A 22,313-nucleotide genomic window follows, 5' to 3' on the forward strand; every position below is an offset into this window, starting at 1 on the left:
TCTTTTAATGTGTTCATGCCGACTTAGATGACACACTGTAATAAGTGAAATCTATTAAAGCTGGCTGCAGCATGTCACTGTCTTCACTTTTCTATGTTGTTTCCAAACCTCAGCTGTTTAATATTATTTTTTACTTACTAGACATGTAGCTCAGCTGATTTTTTTAGGAAAGAGTTCAGTTACTTTCAAAAATGAGGCTTGGAAAAACACATTGTTTTGCCCATGCCGGCGTCTTCCTCTCCCCAATCCACATTCCTGTGCTTGAAAGATGGTGACATGATGGCGGGAGGTTTTGTGTTAAGGACATGCCTTCTCCTCTCCATGTTTAAAATCTCTTTTAATTTAGTCTTTCCTTGGGGGATAGAGGAAAGGTGACAATTCCACACATGTTCAGTGAAGGCTGTTTATTTCTGACACTCAGTTATTCTGAAGGTTTGACTCCACGTTGAGCAGGAAGATGGTTCAAGAAACTGCATTTTGGGAGTACTGAAAAGAATGGCTAGGCCTGAGGAGGTGCTTGAACTGCGAGCAGCTCTCTGACACTGTCATGTAACAGTGTTCATGGCTCCTGTGGAAGAGAAATCAAGTGAACGAGAGCTGGTGGGAGTCGAGGAGCTTGCTGTTGGTAGTGAGGTAAGGAAGATGACTTCTTGTGAGAGTCTTGAGGGAGAGACTGAGAATCTGTGGGAGACACGGGGACAAGGTGAGAAGGTGAGGTAGATAGTCATGAGGAAACAAAAAACTGCAGCAGAGGAGAACATCCGGGAAGAAACAGGAACTGATAACTAATCAGGTAGAAGAAACAGAGGAAGAAGAGGGAGAACTTTATCTGAAGGAAGCACTGTGCAGCAGGAGACTAGGAACCAGGTGAATAAAGAACAAGGAGAGGGGAAGGTGGGAGACTGAGCTTGGGTCACAGGGACCAACACAGATGAACATGTTGTGTGTGGTATGCTGAGGGTGAAAAAGATATCAATCAAGACAGGAACCATGGGAGTACTGACACTGGGTGGTAAAGAAATCAAAACTTGAAGTTACGGGGGAAAATACTAAGAAAGAAGTGAAATCTGGGGAGATGAAGCTGTGCATACAGTATCACAAAACAGAGCTGCCCAAAGAGGGAGGCGGCACTCCTGTCATCATGGTTCTTCCACTCCTCTGCTCTCCATCTTTAGTGCTTATTGGGCTCTTCCATGAGCCAACTCAGCAGCAGAAGCTTGTTGGAGCAGCTAGCAAATTGAATCATCTCACAAAGGGGTCTTGGGAGAGCAAACTACTGGAATTGGTGGGTGGGGGATGTTAATGGGAGGGAGTAGTATGACCTTCCCCATGTGGCAGTAGTGAGTTGTTGAATCTCCTGGCAGATGAGAACCACATAGGTGAAAAGCAATTTGAAGCAAGGAGCCTGCTGCAGAGGCAGGACTGAAGCAATAACAGACTGGGAAGAAAGGGTCAAGTCCGAGAGGGAGAAGTTGGCAGACAATCAGCTGAGAGGATCCATGTTTTTTTCAGTCTCGCCAGTTACTGTTGTCAGCAAAAAATCTGTTAAGAGCCAGAGGAAAGGTGCAGATTTGTACGGCAACAGTACATTAACAACCATTAGTAAAAGTGGAAGAGGTTTTTGTGGTAGGCCTAAAGGCTCTGATTCTGCTGATAAGTCTGGATATAATTTGAGCATTGTGAAATTTCTTCCTTACTTAAAGGCCTAGGAAATTACACATATAGGAAAGTAATGCTTTCTCAAAGCGGTAAAATAAAAAACATGAAACCTAAGTACAGTCTTAATTTGTCACATTTACAAATATGCGCCACTACCTTTATTTTTAGTCAGTGTCTTTCCTTTAGCCAGAATAAAGAATGAACAGCATGAAAAGACTTCATGAATATTTTGCTTCTCATCATAATTCTGTCTCTTACTGTGTTCTATTCAAATTCTGATCTGAGTAATTGTTAATTTCCATAAGCACTCTGTGAGTGATCTCCTGTAGTGAGGTACTTGGTTTCATACTTACATTAAATTTTCGCTGCGTTTTGCATACAGAGAACTGAAGGATGAGAGTTTTTTTTTAAAAAAAAAATAACCAACCACAAACAAAACAAACCAACGACCCTCCCCAAAACCCACTTAGCTGGATACATTTGTAATTATTAACCTGGCAAAACATAATTCCATATTATGTGTTTCCATATTCTACCAATCTGTAAAGACAGCCCCAGGAGTTGAGTAACACTGCTGAAGAGTGCTGTACAATGTTCGGGCTAAGGCTGGTTTCATCCCAGGAGCTCTGCCAGGTTCCAGAGGCAAAGCATTTGTGTCCTCATTTTCCAGGGTGGCTTTTCTGTGCTTTTGCAGTGGCATTGTCTTTTTTCCTCTGTGTGCTTGCCCATCTTGCCCACTGTAGATGTGCACCAATTTGTTGTAGGTGTGGTCTGTCCTGTTAGCTTAAAAAAATTATATGTAATATCTCATTCTATGAATCACTGTCTGTTGTTTAGCAGCTTTTGGTGGGGTGTTTTAGGTTGTTTTTTGGGGTGGGGGAGAGGAATTGGTGGATGCAATGCTGTGTAGGAATTTTACAGATCATTCTCATACTCAGATAAGATGCAATAGCATTTGCCAGGCCAGTCTGTATCATTGTTAATATTGAAAATGCTTATATAGTTGATATTTTTGACCTTTTTTGATATCTGTAAGTCAGACTCTTCAGATACCTGGACATTTCTTCTAAAATCTCTTGTTAGAGCATGCCATGTACTTGTTTAAACACAATGTCAAATTAGCATAGCAGTGGATTATTTGATATAAATTAAAAAATAACAAACCCAACGAGCATGGCAAAAATGAAAATGGCTGTGCCTCATGTTAATGCTGTTCTCTTTTAAAGAGGTTTTCTGCTTTTGCATAAGAAGTCGTAGTCTGGTTTGTATGATGTATCAGGAGTTCCTGCTCAGCCAGTATGTGTTATTTCCCTGAATGAGATTTTATAAAATACCGGGTATTCCTGATTGTTTGCCTAACTTAGCAAAGGGTTGACTGCTTTCTTCTTGGTTGTAATCTGTACATCAGGATTAAATAGCAGGAGTGCCAGAGGTGACTGCAGAGTCCAAAGGCTAGGGCAGAAGCCACAGCTATTATATCTATACTCTTGTCATGACTAAACTACTCACAGAAGTAGGTTTAATAGGGGGGTTGTGTGTGTTCTTATAACATGTTTTAATTCTGGTTTTTTGAGTCCATGGCTACACAGCCACCTTGATCGCTTTGTCTGCAGTGCAGGGCATCTTCCTCCATCTCTCAGCCTTCCTTGTGCTTGCCCTGACACTTGCATGGCTGCACAGAGAGCCAGGCTGTGTGGAACTGACGGGGCTTTAAGAAAAAGCTCTTCTGTTTGTCTTCCAGTAGATCAGTTTCCTTTCAGCAGCAACACAGCAGCACAGATTTCAGTTGGATTAAAGTCAGCATGTAACCATGATTTGACCTGTCATCCGAGTACACCACTGGGTGTGGGAAATAGATTTTTCTTTTTCTAAGGTTTGCTCTTATTTCTGTTTTCCTTTCATCCCTTGAAAGAAGGGCTCATATCTGAGGGTGACCGTTTAGACACAAAGGGCCAAGTTCAGCAAAGTGGACTCCAGTGGTGTGATGTCCCGTACAGCATATCTATCCTGTGGAATTCCGAAGTATGTATGTGCTAGGAAGATCTTTTTTGCTTACAAGTTCCATCACTGAGAATTTATGTGTTGGCTTCCTTCAGCATATAAGCTTTTATTTGGCCCTAACTCTCAAGCAAACAATGTACCAGCATCTGGGTGTGGATGACCTGATAAACCTTCTTCAAATGTGAAGGTGGTGTTGTATACCAAAAAAACTTATTCATTCTTTTTCTACCTTCTTTAATGTGTATTAGCATAATTAGAAGACAGATTTGCTTTAACACTCTCTTCCTCTCTCCCCCCCCCCCCCGCCCCCCCCATTGCAACAGGCTGGGCAAGTTCTTATTTGCATCTATAAAATATGCTTGGGAAAGATGATAATGATCTTTGCTTTAAGTGCAGTGCTCACAAACACTCAGAGCCTCCAGACAAATTTATTTTTATGTCAAAAAAATAGTTAGCTAACTATTTTATAGTAAATGTTACCAATCAGTATGCAAACTGCCTATGAATTTTTTAAGAATTATTTCAAATGTTAAAATATTCTGATATTTAATACATAACTTAATATATTTTAACGTACAAATGGCTAAAATAGCAGCTCCCTTATTATGTTAATATGGCTTAGGAGTTAATGGACAGATTCTGTAAATGCTGAGCCTGATATTACTGTGTCTTGACAAAAGTTGGAGCATTCATTGTGGAAGGTATTGCTGTTTGTGTTTTTGGGACTGGGCTCTAAACAAGGTGTTCTGAAACCCATTGTTTAAAATTGTGTGGGGTTTCTTTTGTTGTTCCCTGCTGCAGGTGTGATGGACAGGTAGCACAAAATTTCACTTTGATATCAGGGAATCAGAATGACTGAGTGCTTCCTGCCTCCCACTAGCAGCCCCAGTGAACACCGTCGAGTAGAACACAGTGGGGGTCTTGCTCGTACTCCCAGCTCTGAAGAAATAAGTCCTACAAAATTCCCTGGATTGTACCGCACCGGTGAGCCTTCACCACCTCATGACAGCTTGCATGAGCCTCCAGATATAGTATCTGATGATGAAAAGGAGCATGGGAAGAAGAAAGGAAAATTTAAGAAGAAAGAAAAAAGAAGTGAGTAGGCAACTTCTCTTATTTCGTGCTTATAATTTCTCTTTCTCTCTTGCTTTCTCTCTCAAAATTTCTTAGTATTCCCAATGGGGTTTTTCAGGCTTGTTTATGTGTGAAGGAAGTTAACTTGTACAAACAGGTTTTGTGCCATACCTGTGTCTCTTCCAGAAACCCCACACCTTAACCAAAAAATTGACTTGTTTTTTATTGCGAAGATACAGGTGCCAAGCAGGTGCCCAGAATTACTCATAAACATGTTTGTTTAAAACCTTTAACGATGCATTGCTAATTGACTGCCACTGTGTTCTTCTAATCTCATTATCTGATCACATTCTAGGTGGAGGTTTGTAAGTGTATTTCCAAATAGATGCTTTTTGAAATTGTAGCTGAGGTGCTACCTAAAACAAAACTCTTAAGTTTGACCTGAATTTTGTACTTTTAAATTTGGAAGAGTTAGTTTCAACAGCTTTAACCTTTTCCCCTTATATCTTCAGTGTTCAGAGTTTGCAGTTGTGTACCATCTCAAGTTTTCATGTGCACACTGCACCATTATTTGCGGAGTAATAAAATCTGTGTCCTTTTTTTGGTCTAGCTTCTCAGTCTACTCTGATGATGCAGTTTCCTCTAGCAGTGCCAAAGTATTGCAGAGTTCAAAAACGTGCAAGCCAGCATCGAGATCTGAATTTATTAGAACCGACTAGAGTAAAGGTTAGAGGAGAGTAAAGCTTTGGCTATAGAATCCATCCTTTGTCAGTGTACCAGTGTCCAGAATGGAAGTTTTCATTTGAAAAGTGCACTGTTCCTCCAGATCAACAGAAGATCAATCTTACTTCCTGTCTTTAGATTTGTGCAGAAGATTTTAGAAACATGAGAGTTTTTATTCGATAGAATTTTTCTACATATTCTGAAAGAAAAAAGTACTTGAAAATACTAAGCTGATAGTGAGCACTCTCAGTACCGGAAAGATCCTTACTGTGCAGGTCTCTGAAACCTAAATATCACAGCCCAAATGCTAGTACTTTTTTAACTGACATTGTTTTAGCAAAATGTTGAAATAACGTTCCTCTTTTACAATGACTCTTGCTTTTTGCCTGGAAGCTCTGGGTGCCAGTGTACCCTGGCTTCTTCTTACATGTGAAATTTGGAAGATCAGCACACAGTATTCTGTCAGAATGAATATGGTGACTATTTGTAATGTGCATGCACGTATTTGAATAATTACTTTTTAAGAATTTACTGTCACTGCACTGCTTTTAATCAAACCAGTTTCCTGGAACGCAGGCATTGTTTCTCCCACAGTTTAGAAGGACTATTATTTTATCTAAAGGCTTTGTGCCTAAGGAATACTGTAACTCAAAAATATATTATCCTCAAGTTAAAACCAACAGTTTAAATTCCTACAGGTTTTAAGAAAAGTGACAACTTAATACAGATTATTGGATCGGTGGTGAAAATTTGGTATTGATTGGATAGGTCTAAATTCAGGCTATTAGTAGTTGGAGTTCTTGCAAATCGGCTTTCTGTTACAACTCTGCATCAGACACCTCTAAATTTGGAATTGCTAGAGGTCAGCATTATACGTAGTGGGGGTTTCTTTATGGTGTAATTCAGCATGTCTCATGGTGGTAGTCTAACTGAAGGCTGAAGAGGAAAAATGCTTCTTCAGCAAATACATGCAGGTCTGTGCACACTAGCACTGTAACTGCTTTCTTCTGCAAGGTTTACAACACGTTTTATAGCTGATGTAAAGCAATTTTTGTGACTTAGAAGAAGCTTGAAATGTATGAAAAATCCTCAAAAACACAAAAATGCAAAAATTAGGAAAAATCAAATTCTCTTGCAGCTGTAATGTAAAAAGCATTCATAATTTCTCAGTCTTAATATAAGTATGTCATATAATTGCCAGTCAGATGTAAGTGTAAGTTAACATACAAAGCTTTCAGTACATCTCATACAGTCCATAAACGGTTGTTATCGTAAGTATGCCCTGAACAGACTACTTATGTAAATGACAAAGGTTCTTTACACTTTCCTAACACGGTTGATTTTTAAGAGTTCCCCTTCCAACTTTGCTTTTCATTCTTTTGATTCTTCAGTTTCTTCCATCTTTTAAATTCTGTTGCATGTTCAGATTGTTTCTTTTCACCTTTCTGGCTCCCTGCTTTGATTTTGGACAATGGACAACCTGCTGTGGTCATGTAGTTTGAAGTTTCAACAAATACCATTGAACATTTCAATGAGAGAAAGACAAGTGCTGACATTAAATTACGACAGAGTGAATGTTTGTTGAACTTAAAATATTAGTGAATTAATGATAAGGTCATCCAAACTACTGAAACTGTGTATAACTTTAGTCCTACAATGATTTGGGGGTATTTTGATAATACTTTAAATGTAAACTTCAGAAATGCTTGAAGAGCAGGAGGGTATGTGGAGACAGGAAGGATAAATATCCCAAGATTACTCATTTCAGTTTTTTTCAGATAAATCCTGTTTGCGTGAGAAATGCACTTAGCTTCAGTATTATTATCTATATCAAAAAAAGCATCTTTGTGTGCTAGCAAGGGACCTTTTTTCCTGTGTGGTTCATACAATGATTCAATATTTTCCGTGTTAATGGCAATAACCTAATAATGCATAACATTTATTCTGGGGAAAGAGTCCTAAAAATGTTTTGGAGACGATAGAAAATTAAATGGAATGCTGTTGTTTTGTGTGGCCTGTCAGCTGCTGGAAAAACTTTTCAGCGACTAATTTCTGCTCTCCATTCCTCTGTGATAGACTGAGTGTTGGTTAGCTGCAGAGTGAGTTAGATCAGGGGACTTAGTAGGGATTAAAATTTTCTTTTTGCTTTGATAGTTTTAACTCAGATCTGTTCCCTGACTCAAAATATCCCTTGCCACAGTACAAATTCTTCCATGGACAGCAGGAGAGCAAAAATAGATCTTTTTTTAAACAGTAATGGTTTATATGAGACCGTGGCCAGTATAATTGATTTTTAAAAATTAATGTTTAACCACCTGTCAGTAATCACATGTTGATAAAGTCACAAAATATGCAGTTCCTTGAAAAAGAAAAAGGTTATAAGAAATACTTGAGAAAAAGCTATTCTATCCATTAAAACCTCTGTAGATAGAGAGTCTGTATGTGGTAGATCTTACTCTGCTTATTCATTTTACTTGGAAGATTGATTCCGTTGGGCAGGATGGGTTCAGTATGCAGCTAGGATTTTTTTGTTTAGAATAATTTTTCTTTTTATAATTCTTAGGAAAATGGAGAAGTGGTTGAATTGTAAACAAAGCTATCTTGTGAAAGGACAGTAATATCATGGGTATGAACTCGTCTGAAATTTTCAGGAAATATTTTTGAAGGTCAAATTCCTGTTGTATTGGGCAGAGGGTCCTGTTGATGTAGATGAGGGCTGAAGTATTCCAGCTGTTAAATGGTGACCTGCTCTGAACAATCTTTGGTCCAAATGGGGTGTTAACCTTCTTCCTCTGAGTTGCTGAGTTGAGGTTCTAGTGATCTGCAGCTCTCCGCCAGGTACTACCAGGTGGAAGAGCCAGCCTATTCTCCCCTGTCATCTTAAGGGATTTTTCTCCAAAATAATTTCTGCTCATGAATATGGACATGCAGCAACCATACAAAAGCTCTAACGATATTCCCAGCTGTTCCAGGTAGAGCGATGACATTGTAAGTTGTCTCTGTGCTTATGATCCTTCAGTTCTGCGCAGAGTGCTAATGGAGATGGATTCTACAGTAGGAGTGGATACTGCACATCTCTAGGAGTCTGTCAGAAACTGTAAGGAGGCCATTGTCATCCTAGAAGATAATCAAGTAGCTGCTGTTGCAGCCAAAACATTATTTTTACTGATCTGGTGTGTAGGGAAACTCTGAATACAGTTTCCAGATCTACAGAATAAGAAGTTAGTAGAATTTTCAACCCGTGATAAATTAAAGGCTCTTCATACCAAGGTTTATCTTTCTGTGTTGCTACATCCTATTCTGCTGACTTAGCAAAGTACCATTTGCAAACAGTTTAAAAGTCTACCTTTCAATGCCAGTAATTATCTTAAATCAAAATAAAGCAAGGCAAAATTCATATTTCAACTTAATTTGCTCTCCTTGCATAGCACTGTGGGCTAATCTGAATGCAGAATTTGTTTGGGAGTGCTGTGCTGACATCAGCGAGTTGAACGTATATTAAAAGCAAACTGGTCTAAATGAAAGTTGGATAGTAAGCGTTGGTAGTGCCTGTAAGTTTGAAATTTCTGTTAATAACAACAATACATTTTGTGGGTGAGGAGAGAAAACAGAAGCCATCTACCCAAGCTCATTCTGCATCCCTGTGTGTCTTACTGTTTTATTTAGAAATGGTATAAAAAGCTGATGGCAATCCCTCTGACAAATTGAAATTAGACAACTAATGCTAGCATTGCACATCGGTCCATATAGTCGTATTTGACCTACTAATTCTTCCATATATTAAAGCAATCCATGTTTTCTTTCAGTGAATTAATTACAGATGCATGCAGATTTCCCCAGTGAGCCAAAATTAGGTATAGAGGTATAAATGACTTAAAAACTCATTAGAGACTTGCTGTCAAAATGTATCTTTTAGGTTTGATAAGCGGCAACTCTACATAATACAACGCTTTGTGTTAACAATAAATACTATATTACGCATTTATAGCTTCATTGTAGGAGTGCAGGAGAAGTGTTCCCAAGGATGCAGACTGATAGAAACAGTGGCCTCGCTGCACAACAAAGCTTTTAAGCCTGTAAGTTAGATTTTTCCAGAGTAATGCTGGAATTTTTTAAAATTATTTTTGAAAGAAGTTTCCATAATTTTCAGTAAGATAAGGGCTACATTTGCAGCATCACATCTAAAATAACTGCAGTTAAGGCATGCTTGTGGGGAGGTCTAACAATGTCCGAGCATGGAACTGGCAGATAGTCCAGTTGTTGCGGTGGTGGAACTGGAGTATTTATTAAATCAGTACTAGTCTCATATAGGTGCAGGAAAACTTCATTGACATACATTAGTGATGGGGGAAAAGACTATTAGAAGTCTTAAGGAAACATTGGATAGAAATACCAGTTTACTAACTGTAGGTAATACTTCTTTCCACATTAAAATTACCTGATCTGTCAAGTGCTTTTGATAATTTGTGTTCTGTATGAATTTAGGTTGTATATGTTTCAATATATTGTATCACCGGTGAAAGGGATACAGTAATTTTATTCCTAGAAGTATGGTAAAGAAAATGAGGCTACTGTGAGAGAGATGCAAATCCTATCTTGGTATGGGTGGGAGATTCTCAGTGAATCTGTAATTAGTATATATTTCTAAACTTTGTTGACTTAACGTCACTGAGACAAATTAACGTAGGCTGGGTTTGTATTTAACTTGCTCCTTCATGTCTTCTCACGAAGTCAAGAAATACCAGTTTCAGTAATGTGCTGTTGCTGGTGTCACGTTACCACAGATGTAGAAAGGCACCGAGGTTTGTGTTGCAACGTGGAGTATTGAGACATGCAAGGCAGGTGCTTTGCTGGTGGCACTGACCTCCAAGCTTGGGTCCCCTGTGCTGACCCAGGGGACATGCGAATGCTTTTCCATGGGTGGGGGGGAACCCTGCGCTGTTCGGCTGGGAGCTGTTACAGCTGCCCAGCAGGACAGATCGAGGGCAGGCTGGCCTGGGCTCTGGCTGGTGAGGGTCTGCCATTCTGTTTGGAAGTTACACCTGTGAAGCCCATCTTGAAGCTCGGTGCCAGCCCCACCTCGTTCTCACAGAACACGGTGGTGGTGTGTGCTCCTCCGTCGTCCTGTGGCTGGCGCACCAGCAGGTCTTCCTGTATCGGAGTGAGATCTGAATCCTTAGTTTATGTGCTGCAGGTTTCCTTGCCCATTTAGGTTATAAAAAGAGTGAACGATGGTGTAGCCAGTAAGCTGGGAGGATGAGACCCGGTTGCTGGTTGTCCTCCAGTTAATTTTTGCATTTTTATATTAAAATTCACTTGGACAGGAACAGTGCTATGGTCTTTCTCTGTCTTCTATGAACGGTGCATGTTTGGTAGTCCTAGGGAAGAGTCTGTGATAGGAAGGGTGACGTGGTCAAACCATTTTCGTTACTTTATGCCAGTTCCATGCTTTAATACATTTCTTGTATTTATTTGACTATTAAAAGCAGTCTTCTACAGAGCAGCCACAGAGGCTTCAAAATACAGACAGCTCCTCGGATGTGCTGAAATAATGCTGAGAAACTCTGCAGCTTAGTATAGTTCATGGTTGGAAGAACAAAAGACTGAATGTCCCCTTGTTCTTTTGCATAAGATCTTTCACCTGTAAAAATTACAGCCTCTAATCTCATCTGCGATGCTCTCCCTTGTAATCTAAGGGAGTAATTTTCTACCACCCAAAACTATTCGCTCCAGAAGATCACTTGGCTGTCGGCATGCTTTCTCACTTGGGCAGAGGCACTGCCTGTAGGTAGTGGAAGAGCCTCAAAGGATCAAGAGCTTGCTGCCCACTGCCTTGGGGGACCTGACTGGTGCAAATGGCATGTAAAATGTCATCTTTGTTGGCCAGGTTTCAGGTAAAATCACAATGAATTGACTTGTTGTTGGGTTTGGATGTGGGTTGTTTTTTGTTGGTGTGGGTTTTTTTGTAACCCACCTTTAAAGATGTTCTTGTTCTTGCCTGAAGGATAGGCAGGGCTAGCTGCAGAGGCATAGTTAATAAAAGCACTTGGTGCATGTTTTAGTCAGCACTTGGTGTTTTGCTGCTGAAACGGTGCACTCCATCCATGGACTTGTTTGAAGCTTTCACATAAGCTTTTTAAGGCAAATACACGCCTTTGCTGACAGGTATTGTGCTAGTGGTACTGGAATTGTTTTATTCGTCTAAAGGAAAAGTAAGTGTGCTTGGCCTTTTTTCCCCCTGTATTATATTTGAGGCGGAAACTTTATTAACTTCATACTTACCTTAAAATTTGTAATATTCTGGAAAGGGATTGGGGAGTTAAGTGGCTGAAATTTAGTTTGTTCTTAATAGAAGTTTGTTGGACTTAACTTGTGTGCAGTAGATGATCCTTAACAGCGACTCTTATACTGTTGATTACAGGAACATAGAGAAGTTGCCAGACAGTTGTTTTTATTTTGCATTTCCTTGACTGTTAGATGGGAAACTAGCCCATAAGATGGACATTGCCATTATGAGTAAGTATATAAAGAATTAATTGTTTAGATCGTTCAGGAGCTGTGTGGCTTATCTTTGGTGTGGTTATACAACCTTGATTTAATCCTTGTCGACTTAATTGTGTAAATAAAATCTTCTGAAGAGTCAGGCAGGCACTATTTTTTATTTGTGTTGCTGCTTCTCTCTGCTCCTTACATACTACTTCTTGTTCTCTCCTTGTTATAATATGCTGTCTAGAAACTAAACAGGCTTACAGCTGTCCTCTTGCCTTCTCCTCCTTTGCCTAATAGCGGAAGGTTATGCTGCATTTCAAGAGGACAGTTCTGGTGACGAAGCTGAAAGTCCTTCAAAGTTAAAGCGGTCCAAGGGAATACATGTCTTCAAGAAACCCAGCTTTTCCAAAAAAAAGGAAAAGGATTTTAAAATAAAAGAGAAACCCAAAGATGAAAAACACAAGGAAGACAAACATAAGGAGAAGAAGTCAAAAGACTTAACTGCAGCAGATGTTGTAAAACAGTGGAAAGAGAAGAAGAAAAAGAAAAAGCCAATTCAGGAGACAGAGATACCTCAAGTGGATGTTCCAAGTCATAGACCCGTGTTTGGCATTCCTTTGTCTGATGCAGTAGACAGGACCATGATGTACGATGGCATCCGCCTGCCAGCAGTTTTCCGTGAATGTATAGATTACGTAGAGAAGTATGGCATGAAATGTGAAGGCATCTACAGAGTTTCAGGTACTCTGGGCACACTGACATGCAGGTTCCTAAGGTCTTTACTTGCAATTTTCATATTGTTTAGCATTTTCATCACATAGAGACTCTGTTTATAGCTGCATTAATTTTAATTATCCAAAAGATAATCTGGTAGCTAAAGTTAAACCCGTAAGTCTGAAGTACCAGAAAAATTGCTAATATGGTGGTTCTGCTTAATGGCAGTAAAAATACACTTGTTTTGGCCATTTGTGATAGGATGGCAAGGATGAATAAAATGTGTTAGTATGTCCAGCTTGTGTTTTTTTACTTCTGCATTAGAAATACAGTGCTAGTTGACTGCAAAAGCAAAGATACGATTTTTATTACTTAAGCTTCCCCCTAAGTTGCTTATTCCAGTTAATTCCATTATGTGATTTTTTTTCTTAAAAATTTGTTTTCTTCGAGCTAATGCACTTAATAAGCAGAAAATACAAGTTTCACTGTTTAAGATTAGCAACAGCAGGCTAATTAACCATGGTAGTTGCATAACACCAGCTAACGTAAATGAAACATCAGTTTTAGTCACATGAAACAAAACAGTCCCTTTATTTGTGGACCGCACCTGCAATATATAACTTGTGTAAGTACTTCTGTGGGTATGTTTAAGGGAGCAAGAACAAGTGAGAAAAGGAATTTGAGGGAAAGCATTTGAAGCAAGTTGCCTAGCTCTGTAAAACAGTAATCAAACGATTTTAAAAGCTTCATTAAGCTGCCTTCATGCTGTTGATCTGCATGGTATTTGGTAGGCATGCATAAATACTGCAGCAGCTGAAACAGTTTCTTCATCTTGCCTATTGGAACATTCTGGTTGTGTATTTTTTCAAGATACAGTGTGTTGGGAATTTTCACGGAAGGCGGTGTGTTTTCCCTCAATCACTTTTGGCGTTTGTACTTTCTAGGTGTTCTCCAGTGCAATAGCACCCTCTTGTGTGTGTGACATGGTTTAAATTGGGAGCTCAGAGAGACAATTGCAGTGGCTTAACAACCTACCAGCTGTTGTGGTGACCAACTAACTTATTTGGACATGAAACTGAGCATATTTTACCCAGCATTTACCATGGGCTGACTTCATATTTATTGTGTATGAGCCAAGCCATGGCACTGCATTAAGTTGCTGTAACTCACGTGGGTATTTGAGCTTGAAGAATGAAAATTCCCTGAGTTTGGGAAGATTGGAATGTCACTGAGTTTATAAAACCATCTTACGGAACATCTTGGCTGGGTTAAGTAATTATGTGAACACACTTTTATTCATGCAGTGCCTCAAATCAAGAATCCTGTGTGGGATTCTTCCACTGAGGAGGGCCAGCTGGAAATCTGGAAACTAAGAAGTGTGGGGTTTGTTTTGACAGAGGAAAGCTGTTATAGGTGGAACGTGTTGCACAGTATTTGAGTTGATGACATATTTGCTACTTGGTGTAGGGCTGTATAATTGAACAGCCAGAAAGATGCTGAATGCCGATACACAGTTGATCTTACGTTCCCCTACCCTTCCACCCTATTTTATGTTCCTTGAATAGGGAAGGGAATGCTGGCACCAGTTTGGACTCAGAGCTTCAGCAGAGCTGTTTTTGCTTCACAGTAGTAGTCAGTGCTTTTAGAAGCAGTGATCGCGTAATTTGAGTCATGATTTTAACTGTTACATGTGGGTAACTTTTAAAAGGTATTCTTCAATTAATTTAAATTGTAAGGAGAGGTGAAGTAAATGCATCTCAAAAAAAAAAGTTTATTACACATTTACAATTGAAGATTTCTCTTAATTCTTGATCTAAATATTTTAAGGAATAAAATCAAAAGTTGATGAGCTAAAAGCAGCCTATGATCGAGAAGAATCTCCCAACCTGGAAGAATATGAGCCCAATACAGTAGCCAGCTTGCTGAAACAGTACCTACGAGAACTGCCTGAAAATTTGCTTACCAAAGAGCTAATGCCCCGCTTTGAAGATGCTTGTGGGAAGAGCACAGAAGCTGAGAAAGTTCAGGAGTGCCAGAGGTTGCTGAAAGAGTTGCCCGAGTGTAACCACCTCCTAATTTCTTGGCTGATTGTGCATATGGACCATGTTATTGCAAAGGAACTGGAAACAAAAATGAACATCCAGAATATTTCTATAGTGCTCAGCCCTACTGTCCAGGTACGTGCACTACGCTGCAAGGGTCAGAGCAGAACTACAGCCCAAGAAAGACTTCTTTGTAGGAATTCTCTTGCAGGTGGGAATCGGGTATTGTCTGATACAGTTAAGCTAAATTACAGCTTCTCTTTATACCTCAGAACCTAAAGTGCTGGGAAGGGAGGAAGAAAAGACTTTCTTAAATGTGAGCTTGCATGCTATGGGTCTGAAATTTGATTTATGATGAGAGTATTACAAAGACTGTTCTCAGGGTTTTAATGCAGTTGTGAACAGAAGTATTCATCCAATAATTCATGCAGATACACAGTTTCTGTGGGCTTTTGATTCAGTGATAATTTAGTGAAGACTATATTTATATTGTTGCTTAATTTTAATATCAAGCCATGTCCAATGTACAACCCTGTCATACAAATGGATCTTCCTGGTGCAGTAAGGACTTCAGTATAATGGCTTTGGTGTCTGCAGTCAAATGTCTGGGGAAAAACAACTGACTTGTTTTCCAGTAAGATGGTGTGGTTTCTGGATTAACTAATTCCTTAATAAACATCTTAGAAATACTTAATTTAAATACAGCTCAGAATTAGCCCTGTGTGTAATGGAAATGTGGCATTATTTGTGTGTAGGTCTTCTAGAAGAAAACCCACACTTTAGAAAAGCTAGGCTTTATAATTAAGAGTCTACGTGGAGGCCCAGTAGCAAAAGGGCTGGGTATCATTCTTGGCTGTTTTGCTGTGTCAGACACTTTCTAGTTATCAAAAAAAGTAACAATTAATATAAAACAATGCAAGCCAAATCATGTCTTGTTAAGTAGATTTTTAGCAGTTAAAAAGTAGGTAGTGACAGAACTCTGATCTTCCTTTCGGGACAAATTTTTGAAATTTAATGGAAGGAGTAGTATCAAAATAAATACTTGCTTCTGTCTCGTGTTAAAACAAGGAATACAGTAGCAGGTCCTTTTGAACTACTTTTTTCAACCATACTAAATTATTTGAGAGAGAAGTTATAGACTTTCAGGTAGGGGGAGGAGAGAGAAGGTGGCCAGCAACCGGCCACAGCACAGTATGGTTGATGTCCCATCTTACCTGTTGCTGTCACTACCTTTACGTGAGTAAAAAGAAAGATTTAATACGTTTCTGTATCTACCAGTGATGGAAATTAAGACATGTGAAGATGCCTCAGATACACAGGTGAGAGAGACTGAAGTGATTCCTTGAGCCCAGCGCTGGGTCATTGAAAGCATCATTTTTAATCTAGCTTTTAACCTCTTAGGACAAACACTCAGAAAGGCATAGTAAAGGCTGTTCTGTTTGTGAAGAAAGATACTGTGCTTCACAGATACACGTGATATGAATAAATTATCTTAACCAATATCTTGTCTGTCCTTTCTTTGCAGATCAGCAACCGTGTCCTGTATGTGTTTTTTACACATGTTCAAGAGTTCTTTGGGAATGTGACCCTAAAGCAGGTGACAAAACCTCTTCGCTGGTCAAATATGGCAACAATGCCAGCACTTCCAGAAACACAAGAAAGCATCAAAGAAGAAATCAGGCGACAGGTTGGCAGTTACTTTAGTGTTTTTCTGTTTCTCGTTGTGCTGGCTTGCGTATATTTGGTAGTGAATTCTCATAAACTTCTAACCTATTCTTTAATTCTATCACAATTATCCTGTCAGCGGAGACCACTGGAAAGAGATTGGTGATATTCTTACCTGTTTCATGGGTTTAAAGTTGTTAGAGTATTGCGGTGATTACAGCCGTGTCTGTCGTGCATTGTGTTGCTCTGTCCTTCAAGACTTTTATTGTGGGAGGGAGGCTAGGAGAACATGTTAAGAACATCTAGATCATGTGCTGAATGTATGTTAATACGTGTTGTTAGACATCAAGCTTTGAAAACCAGGACTCTTAAGCCTGTTGCCACAAAGCCAAAAAGCTATTTTGTCTGCCCTGCTATGATACCTTAAAGACACTAATTACTTTGGCAATATTTCTAGGAGTTCCTACTGAACTGTTTACACAGAGACTTGCAGGCAGGGATAAAAGACTTATCCAAAGAAGAGAGACTCTGGGAGGTGCAAAGAATTTTAACAGCTCTTAAGAGGAAACTAAGAGAAGCTAAGAGACAGGTGGGTAACTTTTCTGTTTATTGGCCAAACATCCAAATCACAGATCCCTAATTTGCAATGATGCAAAGGCACCCAGTTAGGTTAAACCACATTTCAATCTTTGTACTGCGTTTTTTGGTCAGCAGGCTCTCCCTAGGGACAGCAAGATCTTCAGTGCTTCACAGCTGTTTACGAAAAAAAAAAAAAAAGCCCAGCATATCATTAAAAAATTCATGTTTCACAGAGCACGTATTCATTATATGCTTAAAACAATGTCCTGGAGTACCAAGAGGAATTACTGGAAGACTCAAGGTTACCAAACTTCAGAAGCATTTTTTTTTTCCAAACTGTCTCATGTCCCAGAGAAGGGACAGACCTTGCTGAAACCTTTCAAGACAACTGAGATGGTGATTCTGAATTTGGAAAATAATACATTATATATATTAAAAAAAAAAATTTCTACAGTAGATAGTGACCAGGGAAGCTGTCCTTTTGAAAGTTGTTCCCTTTCTCTGGCAGGAGTGTGAAACAAAGATTGCACAAGAAATTGCTAGCCTTTCAAAGGAGGATGTCTCCAAAGAAGAAATGAATGAGAATGAAGAAGTTATAAATATTCTACTTGCACAGGTAGATGGCAGGCACCTTCCTGTTTGTCTGCTGCTATTTCTTGTTCTGTATCTTTCAGAAATAGTAAACACTTCTCTGTTCCTTCTAATGCAGTGGGAATGGAAGGCTTAAAGGGGGTCTCTCTGTCCATTAAAATACAAGACTTTGTTCTAATGGTAAATAAATCAGGGAAGGAATGCTGCCTGCAGGAGAGAACCCCAAGCTGAGTAGACTTGTTGACAGCAGAAAAGAGACCCTGTGCAAAAAAAAGAAAAAGTAGCCTCTGTGGTGTTAATGTACTTAGAAAGCACTTCCAGATCTAACCAGTTCTAATACTGTTAACTACTTACTACTGTCCTGCTGATCAAAGGAAGTAAGGCACTGCTCTGGCTTTTTTTTACCTTCCTTTGCTTCCCTCAGTAGCTTTGATCTTCTTCCCAGTGTACTTTCCTCCTTATATTCATCTTCAAAGAAGTATTTTAGAATTCAGTTTTTCTAGTTATTTTACTGGTTAGCCAGAGCTTTCCCCTCCTGTGATTTAAGGAAAAAACAGGCAGCCAGGCCTGCAGAATTTGGTGTGTCATCGCATCGCCACAAGTATTCAGTACAGCGATAGTCTTGGGGATTCAGAACAGACATTGTTGATTTTGAACATATATTTGCTTTGTGGTCTCGATGAATCGGATTTCAAAGCAGGCATGCTAACCACTTCTACTGAAAGTATGCCAGAGAAGAGCATAGTCTCATATTTATGTTCCTGTAGAAAATAAAGTCTGGGCTTTAAGTGAACTAATTGATCGTTGCAGGAGAATGAGATTTTAACAGAACAAGAAGAACTGCTGGCCATGGAGCAGTTTCTGCGGAGACAGATTGCCTCAGAGAAGGAAGAAATAGATCGCCTTCGAGCAGAAATAGCTGAAATACAAAGGTAAAAGAGAAACTACTGGCACCACAGCCCCCAGCAGGAGAGCATTCTCATTAAAAATACATAGAGGCTTTTCTGAAATCATACTCTAAACTACACTGAAAAGCTTACCCTATGAACATCACATCTGAAAGCTGCCTCTTATTGAAATCTCAGCAACTATAATATTTTCTTAGCGTAACAACGGAATTATGATCTAAAGGAAACTAGACCCTCTGCACTACAAAAAAAAAAATCCCCCTAGGAAATAACTGATTTAATTAAGCTTTGAAAGGAAATTCTGATACTGTTTTTACAACCATTGCAGATTATTCAGTGAATGTAAGTTCACTCTTTTAACACTGCTACAGTTCTGGCAGACTTGAGGAAGTGTTTAAATTGGACTTTGTCATTGATCTTTCAGTCGCCAGCAGCACGGCCGAAGTGAAACTGAGGAATATTCTTCTGAGAGTGAAAGTGAGAGTGAAGATGAGGAGGAACTGCAGGTCATCCTGGAAGATTTGCAGAGACAGAATGAGGAACTGGAGGTAAGATTTGAATCTTGTTATTGGCTGCTGTTCTTCTCCCTAATGGTTACTCAATTTAGTCTGCAGACATGTTTGCACATGTGCAGACGGGTAGTTTTGCATCAGTTTTGCCGAGGGGTACAACTCACGTGCTCTGTTTTTAAATCACCGCTGTGTGCAAGTCCACGTTGCTGTCCAGGTTAACAGCAAAGCTTCACTGTCCAATGCTAAATGCCCCCACCAGCTACAAGCAGCTCTTTGTCAGGAGGAGCCTGACGTTTGTTTTCCTTACTTAAAAGATAAAGAACAATCACCTGAACCAGGCGATTCACGAGGAGCGAGAGGCCATCATAGAACTGCGAGTGCAGCTTCGACTACTGCAGCGAGCTAAAGCCGAGCAGCAGGTGCAGGAAGAAGAGGAGCCAGAAAAACGCGGGGGTGTTTCTCAGCAGCAAAGAGACAGTGTCCTGGAGACAAAAGCAGCCAAAGAGCAGCCAAAAGCAAGCAAGGAGCAGCAAGTCAAGCCATCGCCAAGTAAAGACAGGAAAGAAACTCCAATTTGATCAGGCTGCTTGGATATGCATAATATCAACTGAACTGTGCAAATTACTGTAATTTGAGTCAAACTGCACAAATTATTGCTGGCTGTGTACATTCTGTAAAGAAACTTTTCTTTAAGCCCTGGAGACTTTTGTCTCTCATACTTGTGGCTTCTACTCATCAGACTCAGGTGAGTTTGGAGAGGCCAGAAAAGTTTTCCAGTTAGTATCAGATTATTTCAAGACTGGTTTTCTTCAGGTGATTTAAAGTAATTTAGTAACGGTTTTATTTTAAACCAAAATCATCATATACATTCATTTGGAGCAGAATTGGAAGATCTCATTTTCAGTAAATAAACAACACCCCACCCACACTTACTAATTATTTGCCTTGTGAATCTCTTCATCTTCATTCACCATTATTTCTGCTTATTAACCTAGTCACTTCTTGCTTGTGCCTTTGATACCTTTCTGATGCAGATTATATACAAGGGAGCTTTAAATTTATTCTGGGTTGGCTGAAAAGTTGGGAGACTGTGGGGTATAGTGTTTACCTAACATGCCCTTAAGCTTCATTTTTGTTCTGAAATGTGCTGAATAAATAACATCTCTCGAGTTTTTACATTTATGTCCCTGTACGATGGAAATGTTCATCAAGAGCCGTTCATATCTACTAGCAATGTAGGTAACCCATTTAGTCATAAACCACTGTCATCATACCTGTGTTTAAGACAGGCTGCGTTCACACTGTTGCCATATTGCCAAGAGCTTTTTTTTTAGTCCATGTAGAATGTTTCAGTCCCTCTGAGAAATCCACCGATGGATGCTTTAGGCAGTGACAGGGGTGGGTTATGTCACGTAAGAGACATCTACCTGACCAAGCAATATAGCATCTCTCTCTGCAGAAACAAGCCTGAAGAAGGATGCCAATGAGAGGCACTGTGGGTTCAGCAATAGCCTCTCTTTTTTTTGCTGTTTAAAAAGCCAACAGCCACCACCTGGGACTTACTTTTGGTTTCATCTGGTTTATTGCTTGTACCCTTTAAAAGTCTCCAGCCACACTGGCATTTAAGGGCCATTTAATGTTTCAGATACACTCACAAGACTCATCCATCAATCCATATATAGACAGCAAACTCCACAGAGTGCATATAGGCTATCTTATTTTTTAATCTGGATATTTATTTTCAGCACCTGTTGGATGTGGTTGTATTCTTTATCTATTGCACTGTTGTGAATCATTGGCCATGATTTGATTTTGTACAAATAATGCTTTGATATGTTATAGAAAACAGCATAGTATTTTTTTAAAATTTGGAAAAAAAAGTTTATAAACACAGAAAATGTGGTCAGATGACAAATGTAAAGTAAAGCATTCTCCCTTGCCTTCGTTACAAACATTTTATATTTGCTGGCAATATTTAAACTTTTTTTTGTTTAATTCACACTAATTCCTATTGAATTGTCATGGGTTTTTCTAATGTTCTTCAAATCTCTTAATATTGGTTAACTTTTATTTTGTTAGGATTGTATTTATCAAACAAATAAATTCAACAGCCATTTGAAAGTAGTTTCTGATTTATCTGCTCCATAATGCAAATGATAGTTAGTTATTCTTCTTGGGTAGCTGCCTGCAGCTGAGAAGTTATACGAAAAATGCGTTCAGACTTCCTTAACCGCTTTCCTCTGAGAGAATACTGTCAGCTTCTGTAACTCAGCTAAAGATCAAGTTTAATTGGATCAAATTAAAGATTTTGAGACTTTGCTTCTCTATTACTACTAGAGATTTCAGTTGCAAAGGTAAAAACCATCCTATTTGTTCACATCATTACTTCCAACACATGAACACCGTTCTTTACAAGGCACTTGAACTGTGTTGCCACTGAAGTCTTAAATGGAGGTGGAATTGCTGCTCCTGCAGTAGTACAGCAACTGTAACCACAACCAGAACTTTAGTTTCAAAACACCAGAAAGATGTTTCTTTGAAACTTTCTTTCATGTTCTTTCAAATGCTATGTCCAACGATAAACAGTTATTGCTAAAATAACTCCCATCAAGCTGTAGTTAAAATTTTAGGTGTGAGTCGGTGCTGGCCAAATCAAACACCCACTGACAGCGCTGAAGCCAGACAGCCTCGGGGAAGTCCCGGGGCAGGTGGCCACAGCCTCCCAGCCCTGCGTCACACACCATCCCCTTGCAGAAGCGCTGCGGGCAAGGTGCTCACCCAGGGGCAGGTGGGGCTGGGGCAAGGTGGCTGCTCTTCCTGCCCCAATAACCTCCATGATGCGGCTTTCAAAGACTTTGTGCAGCAGTTGCGAATACTTAGCCGAAAACCCCAAAGCTAATTTCAAATAAAGTGGAAAGTAATTACAATACAATAATCTTGACTGCGTTATTCAGATCACTTTATAAAACTGCCTTACCAGCCCCAAGTGCCTTACCGTGAAATCTGCAGCTGCGGTGCTCAAGCGATCACCTCCCGTGGCACCGGCACAGCAAGCCACCTTTGTGAGGTCTTGAATTGATCTAAATTTATCTTCAATTTATCTAAGCATCGTTGAAATTGACTTAAAGTCAACAGCGTGCACCTTGTATGTGCTGAGTGCAGAAACACCACCTCTGTCAGACCTTTGGACAAAACGCCAGACTGACTTACCTTAACCAAAATGAAGAAACAACAGGCCTTCAACGTTTATTCTAGTGTTCTTGACAACTCTTGTGACAGTTTGATGTGGCCCATCCATTTTCCTCTTGAAAATCTTAGGTGTTTCCACCACGCAGCATTACTTCAGGACAGGGGAC

At 39.6% G+C, this 22,313-nt stretch overlaps 1 protein-coding gene across 2 annotated transcripts in view; it reads left to right on the forward strand.

The window, feature by feature from the left end:
- Nucleotides 1–21,081, forward strand: part of RALBP1 (ralA binding protein 1) — a 34,716-nt gene extending 13,635 nt beyond the window's left edge. The window contains exons 1-10 of one of the 2 annotated variants that reach the window (XM_013300303.3): nt 4,616–4,755; nt 11,879–11,973; nt 12,244–12,687; nt 14,488–14,837; nt 16,228–16,389; nt 16,825–16,956; nt 17,455–17,562; nt 18,348–18,469; nt 18,870–18,993; nt 19,272–21,081. In XM_013300303.3, coding sequence (XP_013155757.1) covers nt 11,955–11,973; nt 12,244–12,687; nt 14,488–14,837; nt 16,228–16,389; nt 16,825–16,956; nt 17,455–17,562; nt 18,348–18,469; nt 18,870–18,993; nt 19,272–19,535 — 1,725 coding nt within the window. In that variant the 5' untranslated portion in view covers nt 4,616–4,755; nt 11,879–11,954 and the 3' untranslated portion in view covers nt 19,536–21,081. Of the gene's footprint in view, nt 1–4,461; nt 4,756–11,878; nt 11,974–12,243; nt 12,688–14,487; nt 14,838–16,227; nt 16,390–16,824; nt 16,957–17,454; nt 17,563–18,347; nt 18,470–18,869; nt 18,994–19,271 lie in introns of those variants that run through there. The other variant, XM_055800842.1, reaches the window with a different exon arrangement.
- Nucleotides 21,082–22,313: the final 1,232 nt, after the last annotated feature.

The sequence above is a fragment of the Falco peregrinus genome, chromosome 3 (assembly GCF_023634155.1).
Source record: "Falco peregrinus isolate bFalPer1 chromosome 3, bFalPer1.pri, whole genome shotgun sequence".
NCBI lineage: Eukaryota > Metazoa > Chordata > Aves > Falconiformes > Falconidae > Falco > Falco peregrinus.